The sequence below is a fragment of the Pelodiscus sinensis genome, chromosome 16 (assembly GCF_052426305.1).
Source record: "Pelodiscus sinensis isolate ZL-2025 chromosome 16, ASM5242630v1, whole genome shotgun sequence".
NCBI classification, from domain to species: domain Eukaryota; kingdom Metazoa; phylum Chordata; order Testudines; family Trionychidae; genus Pelodiscus; species Pelodiscus sinensis.
The window spans coordinates 39,534,630-39,547,840 of record NC_143067.1 but is presented as its reverse complement, the minus strand read 5'-3'; the positions used below and the strand labels follow the sequence as shown (position 1 = coordinate 39,547,840).

Genomic DNA, 13,211 nt, shown 5'->3' with positions numbered 1-13,211 from the left:
CCCCCAGGGCTTCCAAAGTCGAGGTGCCCTGGTCTAAACCATTGGTTCTCAACTTGCAGCCGAGGCAGAACAGAGCTGCGGCCCATGCGACGTCCTTGGGCCATGCAGGTAGAGTAGGTATTGTACAGATGCAGCTCGCGTAAGAGAGAGATCTGCATGCGGGGCCTACCGTGGCCACTGTTTAGAGCAGTAGTTCTCAGCCTGAGTTACCTTTGCACCAGCTTATGCCACCCTTGCTCTCTTTTGTCAGCTGGTAAATTTGTTGTTGGAAGCATGGCCTCATTTGCTTTGGCTGATGGTAAGAGATGAGTGTGAAATGTTTTTCAGCAGAAGACAGATGTTTCTAGGTGCTTTCTTTTACCCTTGGATAACTCAGATCAGCAATGTTCTAAACATGAAATCTGCAACCCACGGCTGACACCACAATTACTACGTGACCCTGGGGATCGGGCCAGAGCCTGAACCCTGCTGCCCTGGCTGGGGAGAGAAGAGACCAGAGCTAGAGCCCCACTGCTCCCAGTAGGGGGAGAGCTAAAGCTTCAGCTTCAGCCCTGCATCCCAGAAAGTCTGATGCTGGCCCTGGTGACCCCATTAAAATGGGGTCATGACCCACAGTTTGAAAACTGCTGCCCGATAGGCTGTTACTGGCTTTCAGCAGCTTTGAGGGTGGCCTACCTTGGCCTGGTCCAGCATTGCCTTCAGGCACCTGTGGCATTTTAAAGGGCATTGCAAATTACTTCAGCTGTATACTTGAATATGGCTTTGGATCTTTTCCTTTCATAGAATCATAGAATAATAGGACTGGAAGGGACCTCGAGAGGTCATCGAGTCCAGCCCCCCGCCCTCAAGGCAGGATCAAGCTCCGTCTACACCATCCCTGACAGATGTCTATCTAACCTGTTCTTAAATATCTCCAGAGAGGGAGATTCCACCACCTCCCTTGGCAATTTATTCCAATATTTGACCACCCTGACAGTTAGGAATTTTTTCCTAATGTCCAATCTAAACCTCCCCTGCTGCACTTTAAGCCCATTACTCCTTGTCCTGTCCTCAGAAACCAAGAGGAACAAATTTTCGCCTTCCTCCTTGTGACACCCTTTTAGATATTTGAAAACCGCTATCATGTCCCCCCTTAATCTTCTTTTTTCCAAACTAAACAAGCCCAGTTCACGAAGCCTGGCTTCATAGGTCATGTTCTCTAGACCTTTAATCATTCTTGTCGCTCTTCTCTGTACCCTTTCCAATTTCTCCACATCTTTCTTGAAATGTGGCGCCCAGAACTGGACACAGTACTCCAGCTGAGGCCTGACTAGTGCAGAGTAGAGCGGCAGAATGACTTCACGAGGTTTGCTTACAACACACCTGTTGATACAACCTAGAATCATATTTGCTTTTTTTGCAACAGCATCACACTGTTGACTCATATTCAACTTGTGGTCCACTATGACCCCTAGATCCCTTTCCGCCATGCTCCTTCCTAGACAGTCGCTTCCCATCTTGTATGTATGGAACTGATTGTTCCTTCCTAAGTGGAGCACTTTGCATTTCTCTTTATTAAACCTCATCCTGTTTACCTCTGACCATTTCTCTAACTTGCTAAGGTCATTTTGAATTATGTCCCTATCCTCCAAAGAAGTCGCAACCCCACCCAGTTTGGTATCATCTGCAAACTTAATAAGAGTACTCTCTATCCCAATATCTACATCATTGATGAAGATATTGAATAGTACGGGTCCCAAAACAGACCCTTGAGGAACTCCACTTGTTATCCCTTTCCAGCAGGATTTAGAACCGTTAACAACAACTCTCTGACTACGGTTATCCAGCCAATTATGCACCCACCTTATCGTGGCCCTATCTAAGTTATATTTGCCTAGTTTATCAATAAGAATATCATGCGAGACCGTATCAAATGCCTTACTAAAGTCTAGGTATATGACATCCACCGCTTCTCCCTTATCCACAAGGCTCATTATCTTATCAAAGAAAGCTATCAGATTAGTTTGGCATGACTTGTTCTTCACAAACCCATGCTGGCTATTCCCTATCACTTTATTACTTTCCAAGTGTTTGCATACGATTTCCTTAATTACCTGCTCCATTATCTTCCCTGGGACAGACGTTAAACTGACCGGTCTATAATTTCCTGGGTTGTTCTTATTCCCCTTTTTATAGATGGGCACAATATTTGCCCTTTTCCAGTCTTCTGGAATCTCCCCTGTCTGCCATGATTTTTCAAAGATCATAGCTAAAGGCTCAGATACCTCCTCTATCAGCTCCTTGAGTATCCTGGGATGCATTTCATCAGGACCTGGTGACTTGCTGACATCTAACTTTCCTAAGTGATTTTTAACTTGTTCTTTGTGTATCCTATCTTCTAAACTTACCCTCTCTCTGCTTGTATTCACTACGTTAGGCACACCTCCAGACTTCTCGGTGAAGACCGAAACAAAGAAGTCATTGAGCATCTCCGCCATTTCCAAGTTCCCTGTTACTGCTTCTCCCTCCTCGCTAAGCAGTGGGCCTACCCTGTCCTTGGTCTTCCTCTTGCTTTTAATGTATTTATAAAAGGTCTTCTTGTTTCCCTTTATGCCTGTAGCTAGTTTGATCTCATTTTGTGCCTTTGCCTTTCTAATCTTGCCCCTGCATTCCCGTGTTGCTTGCCTATATTCATCCTTTGTTAGTTGTCCTAGTTTCCATTTTTTATATGACTCCTTTTTTATTTTGAGATCATGCAAGATCTCCTTGTTAAGCCAAGCTGGTCTTTTGCCATATTTTCTATCTTTCCTACACAGCGGAATTGTTTGCTTTTGGGCCCTTAACAACGTCCCTTTGAAATACTTCCAACTCTCCTCAGTTGTTTTTCCCTTCAGTCTTGCTTCCCATGGGACCTTACCTACAAGTTCTCTGAGCTTCTCAAAATCTGCCTTCCTGAAATCCATAACCTCAATTGTGCTGGTCTCCCTTCTACCTTTCCTTAAGATCATGAACTCTATTATTTCGTGATCACTGTCCCCTATACTGTCTTCCACTTTCAAGTTCTCAACTAGTTCCTCCCTATTTGTTAAAACCAAATCCAGAACAGCTTCTCCTCTGGTAGCTTTTTCAACCTTCTGAAACAGAAAGTTGTCTCCAATGCAGTCCAGAAACTTATTGGATAGCCTGTGCCTCGCAGTGTTAGTTTCCCAACATATGTCTGGATAGTTGAAGTCTCCCATCACCACCAAATCTTGGGCTTTGGATAGTTTTGTTAATTGTTTAAAAAAGGCCTCATCCACCTCTTCCACCTGGCTAGGTGGCCTGTAGTAGACTCCTAGCATGATATCACCTTCGTTTTTTACCCCTTTTAGCTTAACCCAGAGACTCTCTACACAGCTATCTCCTACGTTCATCTCCACTTCAGTCCAAGTGTGTACATTTTTAATATACAAGGCAACCCCTCCTCCCTTTTTTCCCTGTCTGTCCTTCCTGAGCAAGCCGTACCCTTCCATACCAATATTCCAATCATGCGTCCCATCCCACCAGGTTTCTGTAATACCAATGATATCATAGTTGTATTTATTGGTTAGCAATTCCAGTTCTTCCTGCTTATTACCCATACTTCTCGCATTTGTATATAGGCATCTAAGATACTGATTTGATCTTGCCTCCTTGTTGTGCCCTGACCCTCCTTTCTCCTTGCCATTATAGGCCGTAGTCCCCCCCATTTCCAACCCATCTCCCAGTCCCGCACATTCAGCACTTACCTGTGGGCTTTGCTCACCTGCCCCCGACAAACCTAGTTTAAAGCCCTCCTCACAAGGTTAGCCAGTCTGTGTCCAAACAAGGCCTTCCCGCTCCTGGAAAGGTGAACTCCATCTCCGCCAAGCAGTCCTTCCTGGAAGAGCACCCCGTGATCAAGGAAGCCGAATCCCTCCTGGCGACACCATCGTCGCAGCCAGGCATTCACCTCCAGGATGCACCTCTCTCTGCCCGGGCCCCTACCTTTGACAGGAAGGATAGAAGAGAATACCACCTGCGCTCCAAACTCCTTCACCCGTACTTTGCCATAAAAAGATTTGCTGAATTGATGTCCTGCATGACGTAGGAGGTAGCACTTCCCTAGGTGAATTCCTGCTTCAGTCCAACATGCTCTAGTCCAGCCACAGCTGTCTTTTACAAACCTTCTGATTTTAACTTTGCAAGTGACACAGAATCCACCACAACCTTGTTAATTGCTCCAGTGGCTAAGGCCTCTCACTGTTAAAAATGTCTGTCTTATCGTGAGTCTGAATTTTCCCTCTTCAACTCCCAACCATTATATATTTGCCTGCTAGATTGTGAACCATTTATTGTAACGTTTCTGTTCCCCAGGTCAGTTCTCATAGACTGTCATCGAATCACTCTATACCCTTCTCTTTGATAACATATGTTTGTGATAGGAAACAGATCCTCAGCTACTGTAAATTGTGGAGATCTGCTGATTTCAGTGCAGATCTACTGCAGTTGAGGGTCTGCAAGTTTAAAGCTGAATTTGACATTCTCTTTAAAATCAACATACAGTGTTAATCTGAGAGAGAGATGTCCAACATAGGAAAACGTTACTGTTTTGCCATTTCATTAATTACAGAGTGAAAACATGCTCCCACAGTTAGCCAGGTATAGGTTAAAAACACATCTGCAAATATATTTACAGTGTTTCAGATTAGCAGTTGCCTGAGGGTATCACCATAATTAAAAACCATTTAAGAATGATTATCATCTGGTCCGGTGTGCCCATAATGAATACAGCTGAGACTGTGCTAACTTTAGTACATCCAAGACTAAAAATAAACTCTGTTGAATGCAAAACACAGTCACAGTGAAAAGTTCTCTGGAGACCTTTAATCAGCTATTTTGTAACTTTGGTCCATTAATTCCTTTTTGCTCAGATATTTAGCCTCCTTTGGGCCATGCATTTTGTTAAATGAGTAATTATTGGTAGTAGGGAACTTTTTACTTAATGGAGGTTTTGTTGATGATGGATATAGGTATACGCAATTTTGCAGAGTTAAAACTATAGGAACAATAGATATTGCATGTCTTTGATCTGACAACTGAAAAGTTTTGTCTTGTGTCTGCCTATCTCATTACTGGGGTCTGTAAATTAGTCATTCAGCAGCCTTCTAGTCCACTCAATTACACAGCTCCACTTGTTACTTTTTTAGTGACTCTTGTCTATTTAAAAAGATTTATTGGCAGCTGCAGAGAGCATTTCTCCTCTTGTGGCTTAGTATTGCACATTAGGCGGCGGGTGCTGTGGCTTTTTGTCTTCCTTTAAAACATCTGCTTTAGGCCAATGCAGAGGAAGGATACAGGTTTGGATGGACAGTTGGTTCTTTGGGTAGGGCAATTTCTACACATTCTGAATTTTGTTAACTTCAGTAATCAAAGAACACTGAATAAAGGCCGTTGAAAATAGAGGGTTCAAATAGGACATTACCTATGTGAATACCATATTACATTATTTTCCTTTATAAAAAGTAACTGGCTATTAAAAATTAAGGACAAATCAGCATTAAGAATCCTATAAAGAATAGGAAATTTACATGATGTTCATACCAGCAAGGAGTCCCATTGTGCTGAGACTAGCCTGGTCTTGTCAAACATCTGAAAACATGTTCTGATACACGTGCCTGCTGCAAATCGGCGAGTGTCTGTCAGGTGCGTGTTGTGCGCAGGATGGTATTTTCCGGGTTAGGGAATGGAGGAATGGATTCTTGACTCAAAATAAAAATCCTTGATGCTTTGTCAGTCTATAGCGTCATTCTGTAAATACAAAGCGCTATAGTCCCTATTTGTGCAAAACTCCCATAGATTTCAGTGGGACAGAGTAGACATTGCAAGACTCGTCCCATTCTGAATCTGCCTGTTGAATGTGTGGCCAATGTCATGAGGTACATTGTGCATAAGGACATTTTTCTGCCTTGTCCAGAAATTCATGTTTCCCATTCTCCATATGTACGTTTAACACTGTTTTCAAGCGGTACATTTTAAAGGAGAATGTTACGTTAGCGAAACTTCTTAGCTAATCAGAAAGTCTGAAAGATCATTTTCAGGAAACTCAGAGGATTTTAGCGGGATAGTCGTTCCCTTTTTCTTTTCCCTGCCATGCACCTGCCCTCATCATTGTTCCTCCATGGCCTGCAAGGGGTGCACATCCCACAGTCTAGAGACCACTGCACCATGCTGTTTGTTTACATTTTGCATTGTTCTCTGTGTACAATGAAAATAGACAATCAGTTTCATTTTTGATGTCTACCCCATTTCATTTTCTGGTTCCTATGCAAACGCTGCAGGAGACAGCCTATTGGATATGGTTAAATGTTTAAATGATGCTGGAAATTTTGTTTTTACTTTCCCAAATGCCCAGTCCAATGTTAGTGAACAGGGTCTCTTTCTAAAGATAACTGCTAAAGAAAACCACAGGATAGGATTTTATTCATCGTACAAAAATGTATCGAGGAAAATGAGGTGCTAAAAATATTGTCCACATCGGGCTCACTAGCTTTCTTCTAATGTTACTTTTTCATCTTTCAGAATCCGACTTGTCCAATTTGGCCAGATTATACAGAGATGAGCGATTAAAACAGAAAGCGGAGTCACTGAAACTCGAGCACTGTGAAAAGCTCGCCAATCTTATTGGACTGCACAAGGGGGGCTGACCGGGCTCCACACATTCTGGGTTATTTATTGCTGTTTTAACTTGTTTCTAGTTCCTTTTATATTTATTTTTAAAAGAAGAAACAAAGCTTAATACAGAGAGTCTTAATAATTGGTAACTTTGTAATGTGCACAGAATTGGACAACCATGAGCCATAGAGCCAGGATTTGCTCTAGTATATGGTATGTTCTGTTTGGTTCCAAGGACCAGTCGTATTCAATATAAAAGAACTCCCTAAAATGTAGCTTAGCTTGGTACCTGTCTTCCTTTTGAGAGACTATTTCTGCAACCAAGCAATAGATGTATACTTTCCTGGGAAGCATCGTATCCCATATGCTTGGTATTTTATTTGGACATGGACATTCATTCATTCATTCATTCATTCATTCATTCAGGCAATTACTCTTTCGTTATATGCTGGCATTCCCATAGTCATCTGGAGTCAATGTCCCTGGATCCAAAAAAGCTTGTGAAAAGAACCTGAGAGAAGATATACTCCCTGCTCCATGCCACTTGCCAGTTCTCAGTACCAATACTCATCTAGGCCCTGATTCAGTTAAGTACTAATCATGTATTTAGGTCTCATTGAAGTCAGTGTGATATAAGCACATGCTCCAAAATTAAGTATGTTTAGTACTTTGCTGAATTGAGATCCAAGCCTGCACTGTTCTTTTATAATTAACGATGTCATTAACCCAGATTGCAAGTAGGAACTTGGAAATGGTTTGTTCTTGCAATAGTATTGTTCAGTTCCTAACTTTCATTTCTGTGCACCTGGGATGTCTTGGAATCCCTGCTCTTCCCACGTTCTCATTTGAACCGACCCATTCAACCTTTTCTCTCGTGTGGAAAACTTTTAATTCTAACGTTGGCTGTGAAAATGACAGCTCTTCTGTAGCAGAATTTGAAGGATGCCAGTAGACCTAGTGAAGCAAAGGTGTGTCCTGTCTCTCTTGCAGTGTGCAAGAGAAACTTTCCCACCACTAATAGAATCAGTTCAGACTTTGAGAGTTTCATTATAATGAGACATTTATAAGAGGGTAATTTGTGTGTTAGATTTCCAGTAGGAAAGAACTCTTAGATGGGTTCTTATGACTGCCAAGCCACTGGAGAAAGAGCATGCAGCAAGATACACTTTTGTCATGTATTCTATTTAGTGGCATATTGTTTTTATTTTTAAAGCTTATTGTCTAGTTTGACTTTTATCTCCAAGCCTTCTCTCTCTTCTTGCTCTGACAGAGAGTCTGCATACCATTTCTGGTCTAGTTCTAATTTAATACTTTCTTGCTTAGATGTTGGATTGTCATGCATGTTTCACTCTAGACTAGAGCTTGAGGGTTTTTTCTTTGTGATACTAATTTATTACTCTCTTGGTTTATAATCCTCCTTTATAAAATCTGGCATTTAATGGAAGGCAGAGAATGAGATGTATTAATAAGCAGCCGAGAACAAAACGGTACGATAAATAATCAGGTTACTGGCTGTGTTTCTCTAGTGCAGGGTAGCCACTGCGTGCGGCGCTACCATTGTAACCTAGTTTAACTGGCATAGGAACCGGTGTAGGGTTGATGCTCCACTGGACTAGAGCTGATGGAGAGGCTCATGCCACACAACCTGCTGCCAGGATAGCAGGAAAAAGAGGGCACGGCCCAAGATGCTTCTGCAACGTGGCAATCCCCCTGTAACGATTGCAGCCAGGTGTAAATTAGAGAATCCCTTGCACTTGACCAGGACAAAGAGAGCAGCCTAGATGCAATCACAGGAGGATCAAGACCACCCAACGGTGGGCTTTGAACCACTCCTTATGCAAACTCCCTGAACAGGACTCTACAGCTGAGCTGCACGCCAGGTCCTGGACTGTTGTATTAATCTTTGATTTGACTTAGCGGCAGGGGTAGCCCCTTGTCATTCTTCTCTCTCTTTCGTACCTCGACAGAATTTGTTGAGGATGAAATTCTCTCTTTTCCCACAGACTAGGTACATTATAGGGAGTGGCAATGCAGGCTTCTCCCTGCTGCCCTTCTAAGTTGGGGTGGTAACTCTTTGAAGGTGGTGACACCTCTCCCCTAAGAACCAATCCCATACTCGACCTGTTTTAAAATTTCGCTGTATGTCGTGCCGGTAGCCACAGATCGCTTCTCGTTTTTAAATCTAGCAGACCAAATAGAAAACGCCACATTAGAATAACAGTAAGATTAGAAATCATGGGCTGCAAAGTTAAGCAATGTCAGGATTAAGATTGTCCCTGCAGCTCCAACGCAGCCTCTGTGTATATGCATTATGATGCAATTTGTAATTACAGGGTTGCATGCTGGTTTTAACACAGTCAGTGTACAGAATGTACAGTGCTGAGGAAAAATGTAGAGGGGACAGTTGTCTGTAGGACATTGGGAGGTGCGAAATGAGATGACAGTAAGAGAAAAGATGGTTTGATAGTTGAGTGCCGCACTGAAGACCTTGGATTCTGACCCTGCCTCCGCCACAGAGTTTGTGTGATCCTTGGCAAGACCTAAGCCAAACGTTTTTCACAGTTGGCCACTAGTTTATTTATCTTCTGGATGCCTGATTTGAGGCACCCGGACACTGATTTGCAGAAGTGTTGAGCACTCACAACTGTAGCTAACGTCTGTGTTTTGAACATATAAAGTGCTATAAAATGCTATGTTTTTTGAAACGTCAGATCATAAGTACGTTGGGCACTTTTGACAGGAAACTTTTCCTCAGCTCCCGAGACGTGAAATGGGAGTACCGTGAATGAATGATGATACATTCATTCTTGGTTGTGAAGCATTCAGTACTATAGTGCTCTATATAAAACCCACAAGGGAATTAATTCTGTATTTGTGCAGGGTTTGCTGGTGTGCAGTATAAATCAGAATGGAAGCCACAGATTGCTCAATGAAGATACAAAATATTGAATAACGGATTATTTAGCAAGCACTGTCCATTCAGTGTTCTGAATAAGGCAGGGATCCTGGGGAGGGCAAGAGAAACACTATGTCATCATACAATTCAAGATTGTATCATTGCTCAGTAAGGGTGCCAAATTAACATTTCCCAGGCAACCTTAATTCTGATTTTCCTAATCTGAGTGCTGTACTTGATGTTTTTTATAAAGTTTTTAATATAGCATTGTGTGTGTAATTTGATATCTGCCACAATAGATTTTATGTGACTAGCAGATCAGTGTTTACACTGTATTTAGTATCCTCCATTAATTTCTAATTTACACTCCAAGTACTATAAAAATGGGGTAGGAAAATTGAATGCTACAGTCTGATTAGACATATACAACATGTACAATATATATCTTGAATAGCTACATAATATTTTGCATTTGCTGTGTATTGTACTTTTCATCCAAAGATCTCAGTGTTTTATAGAGGCAGGACATGATCTACAAGAAGCCCCATCATTTTAGGAGACTTCTGTGAGACTAAAAAAGACATGAGTAAGTGGAAAACAAGACTGAAAAGTAAAAAGATGTTTTAAAAAACAGTAAGATGTTCTGTATTCAGAATCATGGCCAATGATAGCAGAGATTAATCCTTCTCCAAGACTATTTCAATGTCAGTATTCTAGGTTATATGAGTAAAGACAATTAGCAACATAAAATATCTTGTGCTGATGTTTGTCACTAGTTCTGTTACAATTGATGTTATCTAGTCAATCATTTCTCAAAGTAACCATAACTCTTAAAATTAACTGCTTTCCTTAACGAGCCTGATCACTAATTTCTTTGTTTTTCTTAATTAAAGCAGCAAGTAGGATGTGTTCATTTTGATTTAGGCTTCTAATATTTCCTGTTATGGTATAAATATGAGCTGTGTAAGGTTATTTATTACTTTTAATAGAATGCTTGAAACTTTTTACATCCGTTGGGATGTTTCTTTGAGAATTCCAATAGATTTGTGAATAGGATTATATTTTTAGCAATGAAAAATTTGACATTCTAATTTATGTGCACCCCCTGAAGAAAAGATACTGAATATGAACAGAGACGTGGTTATGGAGTTTTGGCCTTTATCATGTGAAATTGGTGATGTGCGATGATTTCCCCAAAGACGTGTAATGAAAAATGAATTACTGTCCCACTGGGAGCCATAACCCTGAGGCAGTGGTACATCAGTTTCTTGTGAAAGTGGAACTCTCTTGGCGCTTAAGCAGAGTAGAGGGGAAGGGAGGAGGCAAGGCAGGCTTGCCCCTTGAAAAGCCTCCATTTTCCTCCAAGCAGAGAAAGCAAAGCAGTTTTTGAAGGCTGTCCTTGAAGATTCTAGATTACCATTTCAGACCAACCCATTACACTGTCGTCCTATCTAAATCCATTAAAATTCCCTGTCTCTCTTCCTCTTGCCAGCCTCCCCAGACAGTGTAAGTTACAAACTTCATCCTGAGATGTATTGGCACAAATATCATCAAAGCCAATGGAGTTGCATGCCTGTATCTAAAGGGAGAATTTGGCCCCCCTACGCTTTGGAAACATGGCTCTATTGTGTGATCTTCTTTTCTGATGCACTAGATTTTGGTAGGAGCAGCCCACAGTAATCACTTCATTGATATATGAGGCAGTTTTGCACTTTGTTGCAAACTGCAGTAATGTTAGAACATGCAGGTTTATAGTCTGGACTAATTCTGTATATTCTTGAATATCTGTCAAACTAAAGAGATTCTGGGTGAATATAGCTGGTAGTGTAAACTAAAGATTTGCATTTCCTGGTGATATTATTATACATTATTTCTTACCTAAGCATGCATGACACATCAAAATATGTAGTATTTATTTTGTTGTTTTCAAACTTTTATTTAATGGAATGTGTGTGCAACCTTAGTATTCTTATTTATTTAACTTATTTCAGCAGGAGATGCTAAAGTATTTATTTTCGGAATGGCCATACTGTAATAGTGTATCAATCCATTGAACCTTGACTGTACAGTTCCTATTTAATACATTGTATATTTGTGTATATTTTCTCGCCGTACTGTTATACTAGACAAGTAGAAAATAAGCTATTGAGTCCTTACTATAGTAAGAATTCTGGAAAAATCCATTCTGTCTTGATCAGTAGGTCTAAATAATGAGTTCCGTTCTTAAGACCGTCATTTGTTTGGACTTGTGTACTTTTAACCAAAAGATAAAGTTTTTTTTTATTAAATGTATTGGAGTCACACTTCATCTTGGCAAGTTAATCACAGGTATTACTGCGCTTCCTGAAGCACTCCTTTGGGTTAGAAGATTTAACAAGGCTGCATCTAAAGCTAATGCCATCAGAAGTCATCAGTGGGAAGTAGCAGGTGAAGCTACCATGCCATCAATTTTGGGCTTGAGCTAAGTAAGATCTGAATAAGAGGTGCTAAGGCCAAGGCTAAAACCAGATCTAGGGAACAAACAGCTGAATAAGTGCTCAGTGTGTTTCTGCCCCCTATCCCTATGGAGTTTGTGAGGTGCTGCAACAGCCAAACCCATTGTACTGCTTAGGTGCAGCCAAGGCTGTCTGTGCTTGCATAGATTCCAAAGCCAAAAGGATCATTGTGATCATCTGATTGATCTCCTAAGTAACACAAACCACAGAACTTCCCCAAAATAATTCCTAAGGCAAATCTTTCGAAAAATATCCAATCCACTCTTGATTTAAAAACTGTCAGTTCGGAACAATCCACCACAACCCTTGGTAAGTTGTTCCGGCAGAATCATAGAAGTCATCAGTGGGAAGTAGCAGGTGAAGCCACCATGCCATTCATGTCTAAATGGATTAGTGTATGTTTTTCAAAAAAGTTCACCGCTGAGGTTAAAAGCCAAAGTCACTTCAATATTATATTAGGGTGGAAAATGCCCTCCCAAGTTCTGCAGTCAAACTAAAATTACCTGAATTTCTTGGTGAATCACCCATCCCGGAAACTGTTATTTCCTCACTCAAATGGTTATTGAAGGAAATGCCAAAGTGACATTCTTGTCAATTTCACTGACCAGCACTGCAGGAAGTCTGGATCTAGCTGGGCCTCTTGGGCTGTTAGGCTCCCATCTCTGGCTGGACTCTGAAACGATTGGCAAATTCCTTGCTATGAAATCTAGCATCCCAGAGACCCACCTCCAGCCAGGGCTCCCATAAAACCTGCTACCTCACAGAGCCCTCCCTCCAGCCAGGGATCCTAAGGCTGGCAGGCTGCCTCCTGTGAGTGGAAGTCTTCCAGGGTTCTGGGGACTGATCGGCTGCCTGCCAGAGTTGGGAACGTTCCAGTGGAAACCTGCCTGTGTTAAGGCAAACGGTTCCTGTCAATATTTAACAGATTCAGCAAAACATTTTGCTGCCACCAAGGAGCATTTAGTTTGTTGGAAACTTTCTGGCCAGCTCTGATAAGGAGCTAACCAGTTGTAATTAGGAAAGTACTCCCAAGGAACAAGTCAGCCTTTCTATACAGAGTTGATCTATTCCCTCTTTCCAAATCTTTGAGAAATATTTCACAGTTAAGTCACATTTGCAAAGCAAACTTAACAGGAGCAGACGCAAGCACCCATCAGCTGGAAACTGGC

The 13,211-nt window shown here is 41.5% G+C and overlaps 1 protein-coding gene across 2 annotated transcripts in view; it reads left to right on the top strand.

Annotated features, from left to right (window-relative positions):
• DNAJC18 (DnaJ heat shock protein family (Hsp40) member C18) overlaps positions 1-11,850 on the top strand; it is a 28,157-nt gene extending 16,307 nt beyond the window's left edge. For both annotated transcript variants that reach the window (XM_075900120.2, XM_075900119.2), the window contains exon 8: positions 6,559-11,850. In XM_075900120.2, the coding sequence (XP_075756235.1) occupies positions 6,559-6,683 (125 nt within the window). In that variant the 3' untranslated portion in view covers positions 6,684-11,850. The remainder of the gene's footprint in view (positions 1-6,558) is intronic.
• The last annotated feature ends 1,361 nt before the right edge of the window (positions 11,851-13,211 follow it).